The 23155-nt window shown below is 44.2% G+C and overlaps 1 protein-coding gene across 4 annotated transcripts in view; it reads left to right on the forward strand.

Annotated features, from left to right (window-relative positions):
* The window catches only part of LOC124594984 (stimulator of interferon genes protein), a 328498-nt gene that overhangs the window by 198324 nt on the left and 107019 nt on the right, over positions 1-23155 (forward strand). For all 4 annotated transcript variants that reach the window (XM_047133516.1, XM_047133515.1, XM_047133518.1 and 1 more), the window contains 2 exons: positions 18757-18867; positions 19025-19157. In XM_047133516.1, the coding sequence (XP_046989472.1) occupies positions 18757-18867; positions 19025-19157 (244 nt within the window). The remainder of the gene's footprint in view (positions 1-18756; positions 18868-19024; positions 19158-23155) is intronic.

Consider the following 23155-nt stretch of genomic DNA (forward strand, 5'->3'; position numbering starts at 1 on the left):
CTATGTTTTTTGTGGAACACCTGGAGGATAAGTTTGGGGAAGTGGCAGGGTTGTCAAAAATGAGGAATGGGTCCATCCTCCTCAAGACGTCCTCCCCAGCCCAGTCACGAGCGTTGCTCTTGTGTGATAAGCTGGGTGACGTCCCTGTTACCGTCACTCCCCACAGTAGCTTAAATATGGTCCAGGGGATTATTTACCATCGTGACCTCTTGTTGCAATCCGATGACGAGCTGAGAGCCGACTTGGAACGACGTGGTGTGCATTTTGTCCGTCGTGTCCATCGAGGACCCAAGACAAACAGGGTGGCCACCGGTGCCTTTATCTTGGCCTTCGAGGGTGATGTCTTGCCCGAGAAGGTCAAGGTAATGGTTTACCGTTGCGACGTGAAGCCATACGTCCCTCCCCCGATGCGGTGCTTCCAGTGCTGGAAGTTTGGGCATATGTCCTCCCGTTGCCCATCCAGCGCTACATGTCGAGATTGCGGACGCCCGTCTCATCCCGATTCTCCATGTGCGCCCCCGCCTGTATGTGTCAACTGTGGGGAGCACCACTCTCCATGCTCGCCGGATTGCCCCGTTCTTCATAAGGAGCGGAAAATAATGGAATTTAAGACCCTGGACCGGCTTACTTATCGAGAGGCTAAACAGAAATATGAAAGGTTGTATCCTGCTTCCCTTCGAACATCTTATGCTGCAGCCACGTTATCGTCGCCCCCGCGAGCGACGGTTGTCGCTTCATCTGTGCCGCCTTCAGTGGGCCCTCGGGGCCATGAATCTCTGTCTGCCCCCCTCGTGCATGGGGGCAAGCCTTCCTCTATTGCCCCCTTAGCAGTTGGGGGCAAACCCTCTTCTGTCGCTCCCCCCAAGCTTACTTCGGGAGTGACATCTGCTCCACAACTGGGAGGCTCGATTCCTCCCCCTCCTTCTCCGGCGGCGTTGCCTCCGCCGGTTCCTCTCTCGCGGAAGGGGTCCCTCGGGGCTCTCCCTTCCTCCGTTTCTTCTCCTTCCCAGCCAGATGTCAGCCAGTGGCTGAAGGTTCCGCCACCTGCTGGTCGTAGGGCTTCTGCGTCGTCGTCAGCCTCCGACGCTCCTTCAGAGAAGCTCTCCCAGCCCTCTCACCCTAAGGTCAGACGCGAGAAGAAGGAACGGAATGTGTCCAAGAAGAAGGACGTTCCGGCGGTTTCAGCACCGCCTGCTGTACATAGTCCTGGCTCCGGGGATGAGGTGGAGATCCTCGCCTCTGCCGCGGATCTCGCCCTCACGGAACCCTTGGGGGCCTCTCCTATGGACTCAGCTGACTCTCCCCCAGTGGCGGCGGTTGGCTCTGAAGCGCTGCCTGCCTCTTAGTCGCATTCACGCCCTCCCAGTCCCTTCCTGCTTCCATTCTCCAATGGAACTGCGGCGGTTATTTCCGCCACCTGCCAGAGCTCCGGATGCTTCTGAGTGATTCCCCTGTTCTCTGCATTGCTCTGCAGGAAACTTGGTTTCCTGCACTGCGGACCCCCGCCCTTCGCGGTTATCGGGGATACTATAAGAACCGTGCTGCCTGTCAACGAGCGTCAGGTGGGGTTTGCCTCTTTGTTCACCACTCTGTCTGTAGCTCGCCAGTACCCCTTCAGACGCCTTTAGAGGCAGTTGCTGCCAGGGTTGAGCTCTCGCCGGCTATTACTGTTTGCTCTGTTTACATTCCTCCGGATGGGGAGCTCCCCCGCCATGTCTTGGCTGCGCTGCTGGCTCAACTCCCGCCACCATTGCTGCTTCTGGGCGATTTCAACGCCCACAATCCTCTATGGGGTGGGACTGTCTCCGATGATCGCGGTCGGGCCGTGGAGCATGTGTTGGCTCAGCTCGACCTTAGCCTCTTGAACACCGGTGCTCCCACGCATTTCAGTGTGGCCCATGGCTCGTTCTCGGCCATCGATCTCTCTATTTGCAGCCCTGGACTTGTCCCATCCCTCCACTGGAGGGTGCATCCTGACCTGTGTGGCAGTGACCATTTTCCCATCTATTTGTCACTGCCACAGTGTCATTCTTCTGGGCGCTTGCCCCGCTGGGCTCTCCACAGGGCTGACTGGCCAGCTTTTACTTCCGCTGTAACCATTGCGTCTCCCCCACAGGGTGACATTGACGAGGTGGTCCGTGTTTTCACCACGTCCATCATTTCGGCGGCCGAGGCTGCTATCCCCCGTTCCTCTGGCCTCCCTCGGCGGAAGGCTGTCCCCTGGTGGTCGCCGGAGATTGCTGAGGCTATTCGCGACCGTAGGCGGGCTCTCCAGCGTCATAGGCGGCACCCGTCTCTGGAGACCCTCATCGCCTTTAAGAGGCTCCGTGCCTTCGCCCGTCGTCTTATTGCACGGCGTAAGCAGGAGTGCTGGGAGGGGTACGTCTCCTCCCTGGGCTCCCGTGTCTCGTCCTCGCATGTGTGGTCCCGGATCCGGCGGATTTATGGCTCCCAGACCCCTATGGGTGTCCCTGGGCTCTCCTTGGACGGCGCTGTCTGCACGGACGCTGCCGCCATTGCTGAACGGCTAGCCGCGCACTTTGCTCAGAGCTCTGCGACTGCATCCTATCCCCCCGCCTTTCGCTCTCTAAAGGAGCGAGCCGAGCGGACGCAGTTCTCATTCCACACGCGTCGTTCTGAAACATACAGTGCTCCTATCAGCGAGAGGGAACTCCTCGCCGCCCTCGCCGATTGCCCTGCTACAGCACCAGGCCCAGACTGCATCCACGCGCAGATGCTGAAGCATCTCTCCAGGGACTGCCAGAGACACATTCTCGCGATATTTAATCGCATTTGGAGCGAAGGCGTGTTCCCGTCGCAATGGCGGGAGGGCGTTATTGTCCCCATCTTGAAACCCGGTGCGGACCCACTGGCGGTGGACAGCTATCGTCCCATTACCCTCACCAACGTTTTGTGCAAATTGCTCGAACGTATGGTGGGGCGGCGTTTGTGTTGGGTCCTTGAGTCGCGCGGTCTCCTCGCTCCATCCCAGGGTGGCTTCCGTCGGGGCCGGTCTGCAGTGGACAATTTGGTGCGGCTGGAATCTGCTGTCCGTACGGCTTTTGCCCGACGTCAGCATCTTGTTGCTGTATTTTTCGATCTGCGGAAGGCGTATGACACCACATGGAGGCATCACATCCTCGCCACGTTGCATGGGTGGGGTCTTCGTGGTCGGCTCCCGGCTTTTCTTCAAAACTTTTTATTGCGCCGCTCTTTCCGGGTGCAAGTCGGTGCCACCTCTAGTTCCTCTTATATACAGGAAAATGGGGTCCCGCAGGGCTCGGTGTTGAGCGTCTCCTTATTTTTAGTGGCCATTAATGGTCTGGCAGCAGCAGTGGGGTCGTCGGTGTCTCCTTCTTTGTATGCCGACGACTTCTGCATCTCATTTAGCTCCACGACTACGGGAGTCGCCGAACGCAGGCTGCAAGTCGCCGTTCGCAAGGCAGCATCATGGGCACTGACTCATGGCTTTCAGTTCTCTGCTGCCAAGACTCGAGTAATGCACTTCTGCAGGCGTCGGACGGTCCACCCTCATCCTGCACTTTACCTCGACGGCCACCTGCTTGAAGTGGTGGACACTTGCCGCTTCTTGGGACTCGTGTTTGATGCCCGGCTCACATGGGTTCCTCATGTTACTCAGCTGAAGCAAAAATGCTGGCGGCACCTCAACGCCCTCCGCTGCCTTAGCCACACGTCTTGGGGTGCAGATCGCTGCACGCTACTGCAATTGTACAGAGCCCTTGTGCTGTCCCGGCTTGATTTTGGGAGCCTGGCCTATGGGTCTGCGTCCCCCTCAGTGTTAAAGTTGTTAGACCCCATACACCACTGTGGGGTTAGGCTTGCCACTGGCGCTTTTCGCACCAGCCCCGTGGATAGTCTACTGGTGGAGGCCGGGGTTCCCCCACTGCGGATTCGCCGCCATCGTCTGCTTGTCGACTATGCTGTCCACGTTCATTGCTCGCCAGCTCATCCCAATCGTCGCCTGCTTTTCCCTGCTATGGTCCTCCATCTGCCCGAACGGCGCCCTAGGTCTGGGCTTTCCATAGCTATCCGTGTCCAGTCCCTGCTGTCAGAACTGGGGTCATTCCCTCTTCTGCCTCCCTTCCGGGTCCGTACACCTACGCCTCCCTGGTGTTTGTCCCGGCCGTCCGTCCGTCTGGACTTGGCACAGGGACCCAAGGACTCGGTTCCGCCTGTGGCCCTCCGTCGCCGTTTTCTTGCTCTCCTCGCCTCATTTTCGGACTGTGAGACTGTCTACACTGATGGTTCCCTGGTTGATGGTCGCACTGCCTACTCTTTTGCTCATGCTGCTCATGTTGAGCAGCGCTCCTTGCCGGCTGGCTGCAGTATTTTTACTGCAGAGCTGGTGGCCATATTGCGCGCTCTTGACCATATGCGTTTCTGCTCAGGTAGGTCCGTCGTGATCTGCAGTGACTCCCTGAGCAGCCTTCAGGCCATCGACCGCTGCTATCCCTCCTCTCCTCTGGTGTCCTCCATTCAGGAGACTGTTTCTGCCATTGCCCGTTCTGGTCGTTCGGTGGTCCTGGTTTGGACGCCCGGTCATGTTGGCATCCCAGGGAACGAACGTGTAGACAGGCTGGCCAAAGGGGCGATCGACGCCCCGGCTTTGGAGATCGGCCTTACGGCTCGCGACCAGCAGATGGTGTTGCGCCGTAAGCTGATTGGGATGTGGGCTGCTGAGTGGCGTGGCATGACAGCCCCGAATAAACTGCGGGCTGTCAAGGAGACGACCGCCGTGTGGCGTTCCTCCCTGCGGGCTTCTCGCAGGGACTCGGTAGTCCTGTGTCGGCTGCGCATCGGCCATACGTACCTGACGCACGGCCATCTCTTGCGTCAGGAGGATCCCCCCCTGTGTCAGTGTGGGTCCCGGCTGACGGTCGGCCACATTTTGCTGGAGTGTCCTCGACTGCGCACACTCCGGCAATCTTTTAATCTCCCGGGCACTTTGGCTTTGGTTTTATCTGACGATGCCTCCAGGGCTGATGACGTTTTAAATTTTATCCGTGGTAGTCCGTTTTATGGTTCGATTTAGGGAGGTCCTGCGCCTTTCCCTTTCTGTGTCTTTTGTCCTCGTGTCTGTTGCTGTTGTGGTAGGCCGTGAGATGGTTGACTCTTTCCCTTTTTTTGATCTCGTGGTCAGTCAACCAGTCTCCGGCCCTCTTCCTTTCTTCTGTTTCTTTCTGTCTGGTGTTCCTCTGTTCTGTTCTTGTCTGTAGTGTTCGTTGCTGCATTTGTGTTCTTTTAGCGCCTGTGGGGACGTCTCCTCCCCCTTTGGTTTTTCTCTGCTTCGTAGATTTTCGGCTCGCCTGATTTTGGAATGGGGGACTGATGACCTTCGCTGTTTAGTCCCCCTTAAACATCCAACAACAACAACAACCAGTTAGGGGGATTCACCATTTTCAGGACGTCCTGGTTACATAACACTTGCTAGTTATGGATGGTGTAATACATTATAAAAATGAAATTTGACATATGTCCCCACATACACACTCACATTCACTCTCATCTACTCTCACCCTAACACAAAATATAAATATCAACTTGTAAACTATTATTTTCCTTACAAAAGCAAAATTATAAGAAGTTTAGAATTAAAATTCTTTAAAAATAACTTGTGCGCACTGAGAGTGCTGTTAGTATTTTCAAATGACAAAGAAACTTAAACTGTCATGATTCCTATCTGACTTTACTAAGTGTCGGTTAAGTACTTATTTAATAGGTTTTTTTATATTTTCAAAACTATTGAAGTTATCTGCATGAAAATTTTACACACTGTTCTTCTAAATTATAAAAAGTTCCTGTACCAAATTTGAAAACAAACAGATCATATTTATCATAGTTATTTAGTTTTTTAGGTGAGATGAATAAGTGATCTTAGTATGCTGCTCACAGAGCAGTTCTCATGGTCTGCACACCGCGACAAATGGCATTATGACGCCAGCAGCTGACTACACAATGGCCGGGGCTGGAGGCTTTATTGCCAGCCTCCAATACAGCTTGACCTAACGGAATAAATCTTACTGCAAAACTCTGCAGCCATGCAAAGAGCTGCGACATTACAAGTGGCTCCACATGGGCCTTATATATGTTTTGCTACAGTGATGTAGTTATTAAAAATAGAAATTTAAAGAATCACAATAAATTTTGACAGGTAACAGTACATTAAATAACACTGAATAAATCATAAAATAAAATTACTTGTTCTACAGTTCACAAATTAAATGTGGTAAACTCTTTTGATAAATAATTGTACTGTATTTTTGTGTTGAAAAGTCACAAATGCTGCCACTGAGTCCATACTAAACAACAAGCACACTTTTGAAATGCACAGTTCTTGATATAAATGTTAATGTTTATCAGTTGCTTCCACTCTTTGGTTCTCTAAATCCACACAGTATCACTAACAGCCAGCATCCACATTGAGATAATGACTTTCTGGGTAGAAATTGTAACATACACCAGTCTGCTAACATTCAAACACTCACATAGAATCCAATAATTAGGTGTTTCATCCAAAATATTACACAGTCCTTACTTCTTAGTGACATAGATGTTACGACTCGTAGTGACAAAGGGAGTTTTCAACTTAGCCAATTGAGTACTGACACCATAAAAAATCATCTAAATAAGATATTAGTGATTGTATTCACTTTATATTGTTCGCTATCAAACTGTTTCTCACCTAAATGCATTATTGGACACTCACCAAAGTTTTAATAACAGCTGGACATACATCCTTCCATTATGTAAAAAGACTCTGATGTCTCAATACAGTCAATTTACTGTCTCCAGAATGTGAGACCATGCACTGTTCAGTTGTCTAAGGGAAACAATGCCCAATTCTCATTGCTGCAATTATGTACTTCCCCTGTTCAACCAGTCATGATCCTGCAATAATTTTTAGAATCAAGCCAAATTTTGAACTCAAAGAAAACCAGACAAACTATAAATAATGATATATTTAAATTTCTGATGAACTGAATTAAAGATATTTACTTCCTTCATACAAATACCAGCTGTTTTTACAAAATGGCTTTCATAAAGTGTATGTTATCCACTACACAACTGCACAACATTATGTAAATGCTCACAATATCAATTACTTAGAATTTTTAGACTGATTCTTCAGATATACTCTTCATTCACTCCACCATGCATTCTGACAATATAACAACTGTTTATTATTAACTGAAAATAACTGAAAGCTGAAAAAGAATATTCCTTAATATTTTTGATAGTATATATCTTATGTTTGTTGTTAAAACTGTGTGGTATGTGTACAGTGTCATCTACATCTACATAGATACTCCACAAGCCACCATACAGAGTGCAGTGGAGGGTACCCTGTAGCACTGTTAGTCATTTCCTTTCCTGTTCCACTCGCAAATAGAATGAGTGAAAAATGACTGTTTATATGTATCCATACAAGCCCTAATTTCTCGTATCGTATCTTCTTGGTCCTTATGCACAATGTACAGGGTTATTACAAATGATTGAAGCGATTTCACAGCTCTACAATAACTTTATTATTTGAGATATTTTCACAATGCTTTGCACACACATACAAAAACTCAAAAAGTTTTTTTAGGCATTCACAAATGTTCGATAAGCACCCCTTTAGTGATTCGGCAGACATCAAGGCGATAATCAAGTTCCTCCCACACTCGGCGCAGCATGTCCCCATCAATGAGTTCGAAAGCATCGTTGATGCAAGCTCACAGTTCTGGCACGTTTCTTGGTAGAGGAGATTTAAACACTGAATCTTTCACATAACCCCACAGAAAGAAATCGCATGGGGTTAAGTCGGGAGAGCATGGAGGCCATGACATGAATTGCTGATCATGATCTCCACCACGACCGATCCATCGGTTTTCCAATCTACTGTTTAAGAAATGCTGAACATCATGATGGAAGTGCGGTGGAGCACCATCCTGTTGAAAGATGAAGTCGGCGCTGTCGGTCTCCAGTTGTGGCATGAGCCAATTTTCCAGCATGTCCAGATACACGTGTCCTGTAACGTTTTTTTCGCAGAAGAAAAAGGGGCCGTAAACTTTAAACCGTGAGATTGCACAAAACACGTTAACTTTTGGTGAATTGCGAATTTGCTGCACGAATGCATGAGGATTCTCTACCGCCCAGATTCGCACATTGTGTCTGTTCACTTCATCACTGAAAACAAGTTTTGCACTGAACACATCCTCTTCCATGAGCTGTTGCAACCGCGCCGAAAATTCAAAGCGTTTGACTTTGTCATCGGGTGTCAGGGCTTGTAGCAATTGTAAACGGTAAGGCTTCTGCTTTAGCCTTTTCCGTAAGATTTTCCAAACCGTCAGCTGTGGTACGTTTAGCTCCCTGCTTGCTTTATTCGTAGACTTCTGCGGGCTAGGCGTGAAACTTGCCCGCAAGTGTTCAACCGTTTCTTCGCTCACTGCAGGCCGACCCGTTGATTTCCCCTTACAGAGGCATCCAGAAGCTTTAAACTGCGCATACCACCGCCGAATGGAGTTAGCAGTTGGTGGATCTTTGTTGAACTTCGTCCTGAAGTGTCGTTGCACTGTTATGACTGACTGATGTGAGTGCATTTCAAGCACGAGATACGCTTTCTCGGCTCCTGTCGCCATTTTGTCTCACTGCGCTCTTAAGCGCTCTGGCGGCAGAAACCTGAAGTGCGGCTTCAGCCGAACAAAATTTTATGAGTTTTTCTACGTATCTGTAGTGTGTCGCGACCATATGTCAATGAATGGAGCTACAGTGAATTTATGAAATCGCTTCAACCATTTGTAATAGCCCTGTATGTTAGTCGCAGTAGAATGATTTGGCAGTCAGATTCAAATGCCGGTGCAGTAAATTTTTTCTGTAGTGTTTCTTGAAAAGAACGCTGCCTTCCCTCCAAGGGTTCCCATTTGAATTCCTGAAGCCTCTCCACAACACTTACGTGTTGTCGGAACCTACCAGTAACAAAACTAGCAGCCTGCTTCTTAATGGCTTCGATGTCTTCCTTCAATCCGACCTGGTATGGATCCCAAACACTCCAACAGTACTCAAGAATAGGTCAACCAGCATTGTATATGCAGTCTCCTTTACAGGTGAACCATTCTTTCCTAAAGTTCTTCTAATAAACCAAGGTCAACCATTTGCTTTTCCTACCACAGTTCTCACATTCTTGTTCCATTTTATGTCTATTGCAATGTTGCATCCAGATATTTAAATGACACTAGTAATACTGTAACTGAACATTACAGGTTTGTTCTTCCTACTCATCCTCATTAACATACATTTTTCCACATTTGGAGCTAGCTGATATTCATCACACCAACTAAAAATTTAGTCTAAGTCATCTTGTATCTTCCTACAGTTACTCAACTTTGACACCTTACCATACACCACAGCATCATCAGCAAACAACTGCAGATTGCTGTCCACCCTGTCTCTCAAATCAACGTATGTAGAGAGCAACAGCGGTCCTATCACACTTCCCTGGGGCACTCATAACAATACCCTTGTCTCTGATGAATACTCACCGCTGAGGACAACATACTGGGTTCTATTACTTAAAAAGTCTTTGAGCCACTCACATATCTGTGAATTTATTCCTTGTGCTTGTACCTACGTTAACAGCCTGCAATGGGACATCATGTCAAATGCCTTCTGGAGATTTAGATATATGGAACTTGCCTGTTGCTCTTCATCCATAGTTGATTTGTGGACATAAGTTTCTCAATCTCAAGGAAGTTTATTATATTTGAACTGAGAATGTGTCCAAGAATTCTGCAGCAAACTGAAGTTAGGAATATTGGCCTGCAATTTTGCGGGTCCATTCTTCGACCCTTCTTATATGCTGGAGTCACCAGCACTTTTTTCCAGTTGCTTGGGACTTGTGCTGAGCGATAAATCATGATAAATGCAGGCTGGGTAAGGGACTAATGCAGTAGAGTACTCTTTGTAAAACCAATTGGGACTCCATCTGGACCTGGTGATTTTTTGCTTTCAAATCTTCCAGTTGTTTCTCTACACCAAGGATACTTATTACTATGTCATCCATACCAAGTCATATCAGTCATATACCAGCAACTGGAGAGTGGAGTGGTGAAGACCTATTAATTGGTGTACTATAACAGGTAAAAATAGAATCCCAAGTCAATGTATCGTTTAGGGTTTCGGCACATGCTTGCACATTGACATGCCATATGGTGCAAACTTAGAGTGGGAACAGAACTTTTGGTCTACATCTCTGTACAGAATATTGGCAGGTGATTGTACTACCTCTTGATGAATTATTAAGTATCTCTAGACCACAGTTTGTTATTGAAGTGTATCAAATAGAACAATATCTGAATACTTTCTCTAAGACAGCTGATAATAATTCCAGTGATACTTAATCATCCTGCCAGACTCCTCTTAAATTCTGAATAGGCAGTGCATGACAACTGAAGATATGCAGTAACAAGAGACACAAAATACAGTCAGTCATGGTACTTGAGAGTAAGTTTATAGGCCAGGTTGACTAAGAATGAAAAGGAAAGACAGTTGAGACTGTCACAATTGCAACGGCAGAAAACATGGACACTGTGTGGTAATAGTGCTGTGACAGCTTTTAGCATTCACATTATTAATTTTTTGCTGCTTCTGTGCAATTAGGGAATAAGTCACCTTTGATCCACCCAAGTGTAGATTCTCAGAACTTGGACTGCTAGGTGGCATCAATAATTTTTCCTGTGTGGAATGCTGTGCCTCTTTCAATTTTTATTACTAGTTGATAGGTGTATGGTGATGACAGGAACAGAAAGTAAAGTGAGGTGTGGTCTCCATATCTGCCCATACACATAGTCTAAAAGGTCTGTAATACTCAGCATCATAAGTTGTTGTCTTCACTACAAAGACTGATTTGATGCAGTTCTCCATGCTGTGCAGACCTCTTCACCTCCGAATAACTACTGCAGCGTACGTCCTTTTGAACCTGCTTATTGTATTCATCTCTCAGTCTCCCTGTACAATTTTGACGCCCCCCCACCCTCCACCCTCCCCCTTCTGCACCGCCCTCCAGTACTAAATTGGCTAGATGCATCAAGCAATCCCTTCTTTTAGTCAAGCTGTCCCACAAATTCTATTCAGCACCACCTCATTAGTTACATCATCTACCCATCTGATCTTCAGCATTCTTTTGTGACACTACATTTCAAAAGCTTCTATTCTCTTCTTGTATGAACTGTTTATTGTCCACATTTCACTCCCATACAAGGCTACACTCTAGACAAATACCACCAGAAAAGACTTCCTAAAACTCAGATCTATATTTGATGTTAACTGATTTCTCTTTCAGATACAGATTTCTTCTCATTGCCAGCCTACACTTTATACCCTCCCTGCTCTGGTCATCATCAGCTATTTAACTGTCCTAATGACAAAGTTGATCTTCACTTTTAGTATCTCATTTGCTAATCTAATCCCATAACCATTAAATGATTTAATTCAAGTACATTCCATTGCCCTTTTTTTCTTTGTTGATGTTCAACTTATATCCTTTTCTTCAAGACACAGCCTATTCCATTCAACTGCTCTTCAAGTCCTTTGCTGTGTGTGACAAAATTACAATGTCATTGGCAAACCTCAAAGTTTTTATTTCTTATCTTTGAGTTTTAATTCCTTCTCTAAATTTTTCTTTGGTTTCCTTTATTGCCTGCTCAGTGTACAGATTGAATAACCCCCCTCCCAGCCGCCCACCCCACCCCCACATCCCCACCGCCTCACTGCCTTCTCAACCACTGCTTTCCTTTCTTGCCCACTGACTCTTACACTCCTGGAAATGGAAAAAAGAACACATTGACACCGGTGTGTCAGACCCACCATACTTGCTCCGGACACTGCGAGAGGGCTGTACAAGCAATGATCACACGCACGGCACAGCGGACACACCAGGAACCGCGGTGTTGGCCGTCGAATGGCGCTAGCTGCGCAGCATTTGTGCACCGCCGCCGTCAGTGTCAGCCAGTTTGCCGTGGCATATGGAGCTCCATCGCAGTCTTTTAACACTGGTAGCATGCCGCGACAGCGTGGACGTGAACCATATGTGCAGTTGACGGACTTTGAGCGAGGGCGCATAGTGGGCATGCGGGAGGCCGGGTGGACGTACCGCCGAATTGCTCAACACGTGGGGCGTGAGGTCTCCACAGTACATCGATGTTGTCGCCAGTGGTCGGCGGAAGGTGCACGTGCCCGTCGACCTGGGACCGGACCGCAGCGACGCACGGATGCACGCCAAGACCGTAGGATCCTACGCAGTGCCGTAGGGGACCGCACCGCCACTTCCCAGCAAATTAGGGACACTGTTGCTCCTGGGGTATCGGCGAGGACCATTCGCAACCGTCTCCATGAAGCTGGGCTACGGTCCCGCACACCGTTAGGCCGTCTTCCGCTCACGCCCCAACATCGTGCAGCCCACCTCCAGTGGTGTCGCGACAGGCGTGAATGGAGGGACGAATGGAGACGTGTCGTCTTCAGCGATGAGAGTCGCTTCTGCCTTGGTGCCAATGATGGTCGTATGCGTGTTTGGCGCCGTGCAGGTGAGCGCCACAATCAGGACTGCATACGACCGAGGCACGCAGGGCCAACACCCGGCATCATGGTGTGGGGAGCGATCTCCTACACTGGCCGTACACCACTGGTGATCGTCGAGGGGACACTGAATAGTGCACGGTACATCCAAACCGTCATCGAACCCATCGTTCTACCATTCCTAGACCGGCAAGGGAACTTGCTGTTCCAACAGGACAGTGCACGTCCGCATGTATCCCGTGCCACCCAACGTGCTATAGAAGGTGTAAGTCAACTACCCTGGCCAGCAAGATCTCCGGATCTGTCCCCCATTGAGCATGTTTGGGACTGGATGAAGCGTCGTCTCACGCGGTCTGCACGTCCAGCACGAACGCTGGTCCAACTGAGGTGCCAGGTGGAAATGGCATGGCAAGCCGTTCCACAGGACTACATCCAGCATCTCTACGATCGTCTCCATGGGAGAATAGCAGCCTGCATTGCTGCGAAAGGTGGATATACACTGTACTAGTGCCGACATTGTGCATGCTCTGTTGCCTGTGTCTATGTGCCTGTGGTTCTGTCAGTGTGATCATGTGATGTATCTGACCCCAGGAATGTGTCAATAAAGTTTCCCCTTCCTGGGACAATGAATTCACGGTGTTCTTATTTCAATTTCCAGGAGTGTATAACTGCTATCTGGTTTCTGTACAAGTTGTAAATAGCCTTTCACTCCCTGTATTTTACACCTGCCAGCTTCATAATTTCAAAAAGTATATTTGGGTTAATATTATCAAGAGCTGTCTCTAAGTCTATGAACACTATAAAAGTGGGTTTGCCTTTTCTTGACTAATGTGTAAGAAAAGTTGTAGGGCCAGTATTGCTGGTGCCATTGCTTTTAATTTTACTGAAATTTTGTTTGATTTTTATATATCTTGAACCAGTCCATTCAATGCCCATTTCTTTTTCAATATATTCAAATTTTTCCTGTAGGCAGTTTGCTTTGACTTCTTTGCAATTCCTATTCATTTCATTCTTAAATGACCTATTTTGCTGTATAATTGTCTTTCCTCGGAAAGTTTTGTACTTCCTTCTTTCATTGATAAATGGAAGTGCTTCTTCTATTATCCAATATTTCTTCACAGTTGTCTTCCTTGTATTCATATTTACCTGTCCAACTTCCATGATTATCCTTTTTAGAGATATACATTTCTCTTCACCTGGACTGCATATTGTTGTATTCATTATTGCCATCATCTACAGCCTTAGAGAACTTCAGATGCACCTCGTCATTCCTCAGTATTTCAGTGTGTGACTTCTTACCACACTGATTCTTCCAGTTGACTCTTGTAAACTTCACTGTACTCTTCATCACTACTAAAGTATGATTTGATTCTAGCTGCTAGGTATGCCTTACAATCCAATAGCAGATTTCAGAATCTCTATTTGACCATGATGTAATGCAGCTGGAACCTTCGTGCGTCTTAGGCCGTTTCTGAGTATACCTGCACCTCTTCTGATTTTTAAAAATGTGTTCACTATAGTAGCTGATGTGTTCACTATTACTAGCTGAAATTTACAACAGAACTCAATTAGTGCTTCTCCTCTCTTATTCCTACTATTGAATTGATATTCTCCTGTAACTCAGTCTTCTAGTCCCCCTACTACAACATTCCAGGCATAAATGATTATTAGATTTTCATTTAGTTATCTTTCTTTACATACTGAATTATGTGTTCAATATAACCATTTTCTTTCCTTATACCTTCATTTTCTGCTAGTTATATTACCATATATACCTGAATTACTACTATTGTTGGCATTGGTTTCAGAAAGGGTATTCCTATCACTGAACGGACAATAACTCACACTCTGCACTACCTTCCTGTTCATGACAAATCGTGTATCTCTCTGGGATCTAAACTGATCTTCTCTTAAATCAGCTTCTACCAGTTCTTCCATTCTTTGACAAAGAACTCATGTTAGTATTTTGCAGTCATGACTTATTGAAGTGATATTCATAATATTGTCAACGCCTGCTTTCTTTGGAACTGGAATTATTATATTCTTCTTGAATTCTGAGGGTATATTGCCTGTCTCGTACATCTTGCGCACCAAGTGAAATAGTTTTATCATGGCTGGCTCTCCCATTTCCTTTTTATATTTTCTCCTTTCATCAAATAAATTCAATACTTCCTGTGATATCCAAGGATTTCTACTAAACCTTGCCTTTTGTAACTATTGGATCCTCTGGTATCTTCGCTATTTCATCTCTCAAAGCTACCCATTCGTCTTTTACTGTATTCCTTTCTCCTGCTGTAGTCAATTGTTGCCTAATGCTCCCTCTGAAATACTCAACAATCTCTTGTTCTTTCAACTTGTCCATGTCCTATTGCCTTAATTTCCTACCTTTTTGCAATTGCTCCAGTTTTAATCTAGAGTTCATAAGCAACAAATTGTGATTAGAGTCCCCATCTGCCCCTGGAAATGTCTTGCAGTTTAAAATCTGGTTCTGAAATCTCTGCATTACCATTATAGAATTGATATGAAAGCTTTGTGTCTCCTGGTCTCTTGCACTTATACAGTCTCCTTTCATGATTCTTGAACCAAGTTTTAGTGATGATGCTGTATGCAAAATTCTACCAAGCGGCTTCCTCTTTGATTCCTTTCCCCCAGTCCATACTCACCTACTATTTTTACTTCTCTTCCTTTTCCTACTATCAATTAACAGTGCTGCATCACAATTAAATTTTCATCACTCTTAACCACCAAATAATTTTTTTTATCTCATCATACATTTCTTCTCTCTCTTCATTATCTGTAGAGCTATTTGGGATATAAACTTTTACTGCTATGGTGGTCTATCTTGGCTATACTAATGCGTTCACTATTCCGTTCATAGTAGCGTATGTGCATTCCTATTTTCTTATTCATTATTAGAGCTAATCCTGCAGTACCCCTATTTTGTTTTGTATTTATAACCCTGTAGTCACCTAACTAGAAGTCCTGTTCCTCCTGCCACTGAACTTTGCTCATTCCTACTATATTAACATCAACCTATCCATTTCCCTTTTTAATCTTCTAGCCTACCTCCACTATTAAGCGATCTAACATTCCACACTCCAACACATAGTATGCCAGTTTGGTTTTTCCTGATGACATCATCATTCTCAGCAGTCCCCATCCAGAGATCCAAATTGGAGGAGGAGGAGGAGGAGGAGGGGGGGGGGGAGTATTTTACCTCCAGAGTATTTTACCCAAGAGGATGCCATTATCACCAAACCACACCATAGAGCTTTATGCCATCAGGAAAAATTATTGCTACAGTTTGCCCTTGCTCTCTGCCGTTTGCAGTGCCAGCTCAGTAAAGCCATGTTGACTCATATTATGAGGCCAGATCACTCAATCATCCAGATTGTTGCCACTGGAACTACTGAAATGGTTTCTGCCCCTCTTCAGGAATGGTACATTTGTCTGGTCCTTAACAAATATCCCTCCATTGTCATTGCACCTGTGCTATGTCTACCTGTATCATTGAGGCCTGTAAGCCACACCACCACGGCAAGGTCCATTGTTCTTGGTGCAGCACCTTAAATACTGTTGGATTATTGTGCATAAGGAACACATTATACATGAAAGCTGTATTCTTCTGACTAATATGATGGAGAGTCTACCATAGAACACAGGTGGACAATGCCAGATTCACAGTTTCACTGTGTGTGAATAATGACATAGTAGCACAATGCAGTCATCAACTACTAAAACCATTAACAGCTTCAAGGACGATGGTGGTGATGATGGGAGAGACTTCCAGTGTCATGGTGCCATTCTGCAACTGCAATTTAAGCTCTGGTTCATTGGAACAAGTATAGATCTTACCAATTTTTATGATTTTGTTTAACGTCTGCTTCCCTTTCTCATTTTAAAATACCAGATTTATTCATGACACACTCTATGTGCTTTTGCTAATCAACTCCAATTTGACAGCAATACTCCACATTCCCAAATTTTTTACATATTTATCAATATGATTTTCACAACAGAGGATGATGAAATGCTCCAACTCATAACGCTAATATTGAGTGAGGCAGAATGTATGCACCTAGAGCTTACATAGTTGTCCTGTAAAATTACGTGGTGTTCCTGATATGAAAAATTGCTTAATTATGATTTCACTACCCTTCACATATTCTGTCTTCGCTTTCAAGGCACTATGGAGCCATATCTGTGCGGACCTATCATCATTACTTAGCAAATAAACCTCATAATGAGGGAGAACATGTATGCTTCATTGCTCTCTGACAACAAGTTTCAGAAATTTCATTATGTAATGTGGCTGTTAAGGAAAGAATTCAGTGATAGGTTTGGTAACAGCTCCTTGTCTCACTCTTTATAAAAGTCCTGCATCTTTAACAGTGCTTTTCTACATCTGCCACACTAATTCTTCAGCTCCCTTGAGTCACGTGCTTGAAAACTTCTTCCCTGTGAAACCTGAATTTCTGCAGGGGTATAAAATGATCAAATAACTTACAGAACACTGCCACATGACATCTTTGACAACAGTCAGTATTTCAATAGGTGCATGCCCTGTTGTTTTCAAAGCACAAATACAGCACACAAGTGTATACAAGGGAATTTAAAACCTCAGTTTGCAGACCACATCAGAAAAGATAAAACACACACACACACACACACACACACACACACACACACACACACACACTAGCACCATCGCACAACCAATGATGGCCAGTGTCAAAAGTTATCAATAATGAATATTAATAACCAACAGGTGAGTAACATTAAATCTTTCCCTCTATTCGCTTGTCAAGTTCATAATAAATGGGAACTTGCCCTTCAGTATATCCTCTCTTCTCGTCATCCGCCAGGCCTCAATCTCCGCTAATTTCAAGTTGCCGCCACTCATACCTCACCTGTCTTTCAACAACTTCTTTGCCTATACACTTCTGCCTCGACTGACATCTCTGCCCAAACTCTTTGTCTTTAAATATGTCTGCTTGTGTCTGTATGTGTGGATGGATATGTGCGTGTGTGCGAGTGTATACCTGTCCTTTTTTCCCCCTAAGGTAAGTCTTTCCGCTCCCGGGATTGGAATGACTCCTTACCCTCTCCTTTAAAACCCACTTCCTTTCGTCTTCCCCTCTCCTTCCCTCTTTCCTGATGAGGCAACAGTTTGTTGCGAAAGCTTGAATTTTGTGTGTATGTTTGTGTTTGTTTGTGTGTCTATCGACCTGCCAGCGCTTTTGTTCGGTAAGTCACCTCATCTTTGTTTTTATATATAATTTTTCCCACGTGGAATGTTTCTTTCCATTATATTCATAATAATGTACTGTATTTTTACCAGGCAAATCAGTGCAGAAGGAATGGGATTCAGTATGCTGCCAAATCAATAAGATTTATAGTATTTACATGATTTATGTAAATCACTTCAAACAAGTTTTGTATTGGTATCATAAAAAAAACCAATTGCAAGTCTCCTTATTGTCCATCTGTCCTCCCCGACCCTCTCCACCCAAAACAAATCTCTTTTCCTCTTTCATCCAACTTTTTTAGTTATGTTATTCTTCATCCTTCTCATTTCTCTCATAGTTTCATTAGTCTTTACTTCTCACTCCATTCTTTCTGTTATATCTGACCTAATGCTGACCTTGACAGTTTCTCCTTCCTCTGTTCCTTCTGTTGTCCTCACAGCTGGTGAATCCCACTTAATCTAGCCTCTGGGTGACCTGCCTCTTTATAGCCTTCCTCAACTAATCCCTAATTCCTGTATCGAGATGTAATAGACTATGTGTGTTCTGAAAGCTAAAATACTAGTTTCTGTTTGACTTTTTTTTTTAAGTGTTATGAATTTTGCCGTCTGAAGGTAAGTAGTGATCAGACATTCTGTCTCCTAGTAATGTTAACAGAAAATACAAGTTTAGCATACGATAGTACATTTTCTATTGTGACATCACATTTATTTTTCGATTAATGTATCACAACAGCTGAGTTAATCACTCTTAAAATAGTGTGGTGTGACACATTGACATTTGTTTGCATGTCATTGATGATTTGTCTTTCTTGCAGCTTTAATGAGTACTTACAGTGAAATATTCATACATGTGGAACTCATTAATTTATTAATTAACTTGCCCTTTGTGTGTTTTATCTAACATGTGCACTAGTTGATTTTTTATTTTTTTGCAGATTTATTGTATGCAGTATGGAAACCCTGTTTTGTTAATTCAAGACGTTGGCCCTCACTCAACTTTTTTCATTTTCATTGCTGCATATGTAATTTGCAATCTAATTAAAGTGGTAAGAAAACTGCAATGGTTATAGTATATCTTATTAGAATTTATAACATGTATACTGTATGTGTAGAATTTCTGGTAGCTGAAGATGTACATGTAAGTAGGCTAACCATGCCATACGTGATGAGGTCCATTAATCTTAATTTTTTTTCCGTCTTTAGGAAGAAAGCAAATTGCAGAATTCAATAATGCTTGAACGGATGAATGGAATGGATTATGGCAGTGGCATGGCCTATAATTTTTTTTATGGATATTTGGATATTGTCCTCCCAAACAGGGGAGGAAGTGAAAAAGGTATCTGTTTTACTACAACAATAATTGTTTATTTCAAAACACCATTGTTAAATTACTCTCATTTATTTTATTGTTGGCATCAGGATGAAACATAAATGTGATTAATTCAGAGTTGTAAAACAGAAGCTGCAGATTATTTGACAGTACAGCAATCAAACAGAAGAGGTAGACAGTGTTAAGTTTTTGGGATTACAAATTGATAATAAATTCATTTTGGGAGAACGTATCACAGAAATTCTGAAGAATCTAAGCAAATCTTTATTTGCAATGCATTATTTTAGACATAGGTTATATAAAAATTTAAAAAAAGCTGTCATGCTTTGCTTACTTTCATTCCATAAAATCATACAGCATCATTTTTTGGAGTTAATTTTTTCCAAGTCCAGTGATGTGCAAAAATAATTGTATGTGGTATGAACTCAACTTCCTGCAGACACCTTTTCAAGGAGTTGGGGAAGCTGACTACTGCTTCCCAGTATATTTATTCCTTAATGAAATGTGTCTTAAATAATATATCTCTGTTTCAGTCCAACAACTCAGTTTATGGAATCTGCACTAGACATAGGGACAATCTTCACAAATATTTAAAATCACTCACTTTGGTCCAGAAAAACTCCCATTATTCAGGAAAACACATTTTCTGCAACTTGACAGCAGCCATAAAATGTTTAACTACTAATAAAAGTAAGTCTTGGTCTAGGGGCAGTAATCAAAATGTCCTGAGTGTTATCCCAGCCACTGCATAAATTTTGCGTAAAAATCATCAGCAGTGGCAGCCAAAGACTTTGAGTATAAGGAGTCACCCACGTCTTCCTAACAACCTTGTCAAAGAGGATGGAGGAGCAGACAAAGGTTGTGAGCACCCTCTTGCCTTTGGGGGGTGGAACAGCACCTAAAGTCGGAAGAATCAGCAATGATCAATGACATGAGGATGCAGAAGGCAATGGAAACCCCTGCATTAAAGACAGATAATGTAGCCTGTAGACGAAAAGGTGTCAGGTGGTCTCTCCATTACAAAATGTTCCATTTTAGTCTGCCATTCGAGTCTCTGGGTGGGGACTCCCAAGAGGGTGGAGACTATGAGAAAAAGGCTGAGTAACAAACAAAAGGGTAACATTCTACAAGAATGAGTTTTTCACTCTGCAGTGGAGTGTGCACTGAAATGAAACTTCCTGGCAGATTAAAACTGTGTGCCGGACTGAGACTCGAACCCGGGACCTTTGCCTTTCGTGGGCAAGTGCTGTACCATCTGAGCTACCCAAGCACAACTCACGCCCCATCCTCACAGCTTTACTTCCACCAGTACCTCATCTCCTACTTTCCAAACTTCACAGAAGCTCTCCTGCGAACCTTGCAGAAGTTTGGAATGTAGGAGACGAGGTATTGGCGGAAGTAAAGCTGTGAGGATGGGGCGTGAGTCGTGCTTGGGTAGCTCAGATGGTAGAGCACTTGCCCGCGAAAGGCAAAAGTCCTGAGTTTGAGTCTCGGTCTGGCACACAGTTTTAATCTGCCAGGAAGTTTCAACATTCTACAAGTCTGAGTGTGGTAGGGAAGCTAGAAAATCTGAAAAGGGAACTGCAGATACTCAACCTAGATAGAGTGCAGTCAGCAAAGGGATATGCAAATAAGATCACAGATGAACAAACGGTAATATCAACACTAGCAGATAATTGTGTAATGGGAGTAGGATTCATTATGAACAGGAAATTAGGGAAGAAAGTGAGTTATTGTCAACAGTTCAGTTATAGGAGTATCGTTTTCAGAAACCAATGCCAACAACAGTAGTTCTGGTACACATAGCAACCTCACTAGCAGAAGAAAACAGATAAAGAAAGAAAATGGTTATATTTAACTTTTAATTCAGTATCAAAAGATAGATGAAAATATAATAATCGTGTGTGACTGGAATGTTGTAGTAGGGGGACTAGAAGACTGAGTTACTGGAGAATATTGATTCAGTAATAGGAATAAGAGCGGAGAAAGACTAATTGAGTTTTATTGTAAAAACAACTAGTAATAGTGAATACATTATTCAAAAATCACAAGAGGAGCAGGTATACTCAAAAAAGGCCTGAAGATGCAGAAAGGTTCCAGCTACATTATGCCATGGTCAGATAGAGATTCTGAAACCTGCTGTTGGATTGTAAGGGGACTAGACTCAAATCATAATTTAGTAATGGTGAAGAGAAGAGTGAAGTTTAAGAGAGTCACCATCAGTGTGGTAAGAAGTCACATACTGAAGTACTGAGAAATGATGGGGTGCATTTGAAGTTCTCTAAGGCTGTAGATATGGCAATAATGAATACAATAATAAGCAGATCAGTTGAAGATGAATGGACATCTCTAAAAAGGACAATCACAGAAGCTGGTTGGACAAATGTAGATACAAAGAGGGCAACTGTGAAGAAACCTTGGATAATAGAACAAATACTTCATTTTATCAGTGAAGGAATGAAGTGCAAAATTGTTCAGGGAAAGACAGTTATACAGCAAAACAGGTGATTTAAGAATGAAATGAATAGGAACTGCATAGAAATCTAGGTGAAATAACTGTAGGAAAAATTTGGAGAAACTAAAAGGAAATGGATATTGGATGGCCTGGTTCAAGATATAGAAAAATCAAAACAATCTTCAGTAAATGCTGATAAGATTAAGAATTCAAGTGCAATTCCACAGTTAAATGAAGAAGAGAGAGTGTATGGGAGGAAAGGTATTGCAACGTGATACAATTATAGCAGAACTTGCAGCAGAAGAGATGGAGCACAGAGCAGCAATGAGGCCGCATCCAGAGAACCAGCTACTCAGTCTTTGCCCTTGCTAATACAGCAACATCAGTAGAGGTGCCACTTGTGCTGTTAATGCTACTGCTTGTTAGCGAATGGGAACATCACATGGCTGCGGCAAAGTGAGCGACCAAACTGAGCAGATGATACGACTGACTCATAACCATAGGAACCAGTGTATCAGCCACTTGCATAACACTGATACAATAAGTATTGTGTACTGCCACCTCAGTCCAGAATTGCCCAAATCCCACCTCTACCTTCTTTTAACCTGTGGGTCCATTGTAGTCATGTTGATACCAAAGACTCAGGCTTAGTGAGTGAAATGAATTAGTGAAAACAAAACTAACCTAGAGACTCAGATGTGAGCTAAGTGGTAGAGTGAACAATAAGAAAAAGATAAACTGGCATTGGGAGTGAAAGTGGAAAACGTGAGATATATATAAAGTGTAAATAAATGAGTGACTATGTTTCAGCTGAAGTCCAGGGTCTGATTTCTTAAGTGGGAAGGAGAGATTGCAATGGGATAAAATTATAACAGAACTTGGAGCAGAAGATACGTGCCCAGAACAGTGACAAGGCTACAGCCAGACAGCAGGCACTGGTCATGGAACTATATGATCAATCCCCTTGTCTCATCTCCTGCAACCAGACTACTGGGCATTGCCGCTGCTAGCACAACAGTGTCAGCAGAGGTGGAGCTTCTGCAGTCAGTGATCCTGCACACCAACTAGCAGGGATGTCACATGGTTACTGCAACATGACTGACCGAATTGCTGATCTCAGACATCTGGAACACAGCAGTGAATGGATGTTAATCATGGATTGTGGGAAAGCCAGAAAAGGAGAAAATGAAAGTTTGGTGAAAAGTAGATGGACTAGTTAGATAAGAACTGAGGAGGTTATCTGCAGAATCAGTGAGGAATAGAACATTTGGAAAACACTGGCAGAAAAAATGATGATAGGATATGTGTTAAGCCATGAAGAGATAACTTTCACAGTATTTGAAGATGTTGCAGAGGATGAAAACTGCAGGGGATGATAGAAATTGGAATATATGTGTCCAGCAGATAACTAGGGATGTTGGTTGCTAGTGCTACTCTGAGATGAAGAGGTTGGCACAGGACAGGAATTTATAATAGGCTGCATTCTGATTTCTTAGTAGAACTGGCTAATGTGTGTATATTATTAATATTATTGAGTAATGTGTGTGTT

Source organism: Schistocerca americana, chromosome 2 (genome assembly GCF_021461395.2).
Source record: "Schistocerca americana isolate TAMUIC-IGC-003095 chromosome 2, iqSchAmer2.1, whole genome shotgun sequence".
NCBI classification, from domain to species: domain Eukaryota; kingdom Metazoa; phylum Arthropoda; class Insecta; order Orthoptera; family Acrididae; genus Schistocerca; species Schistocerca americana.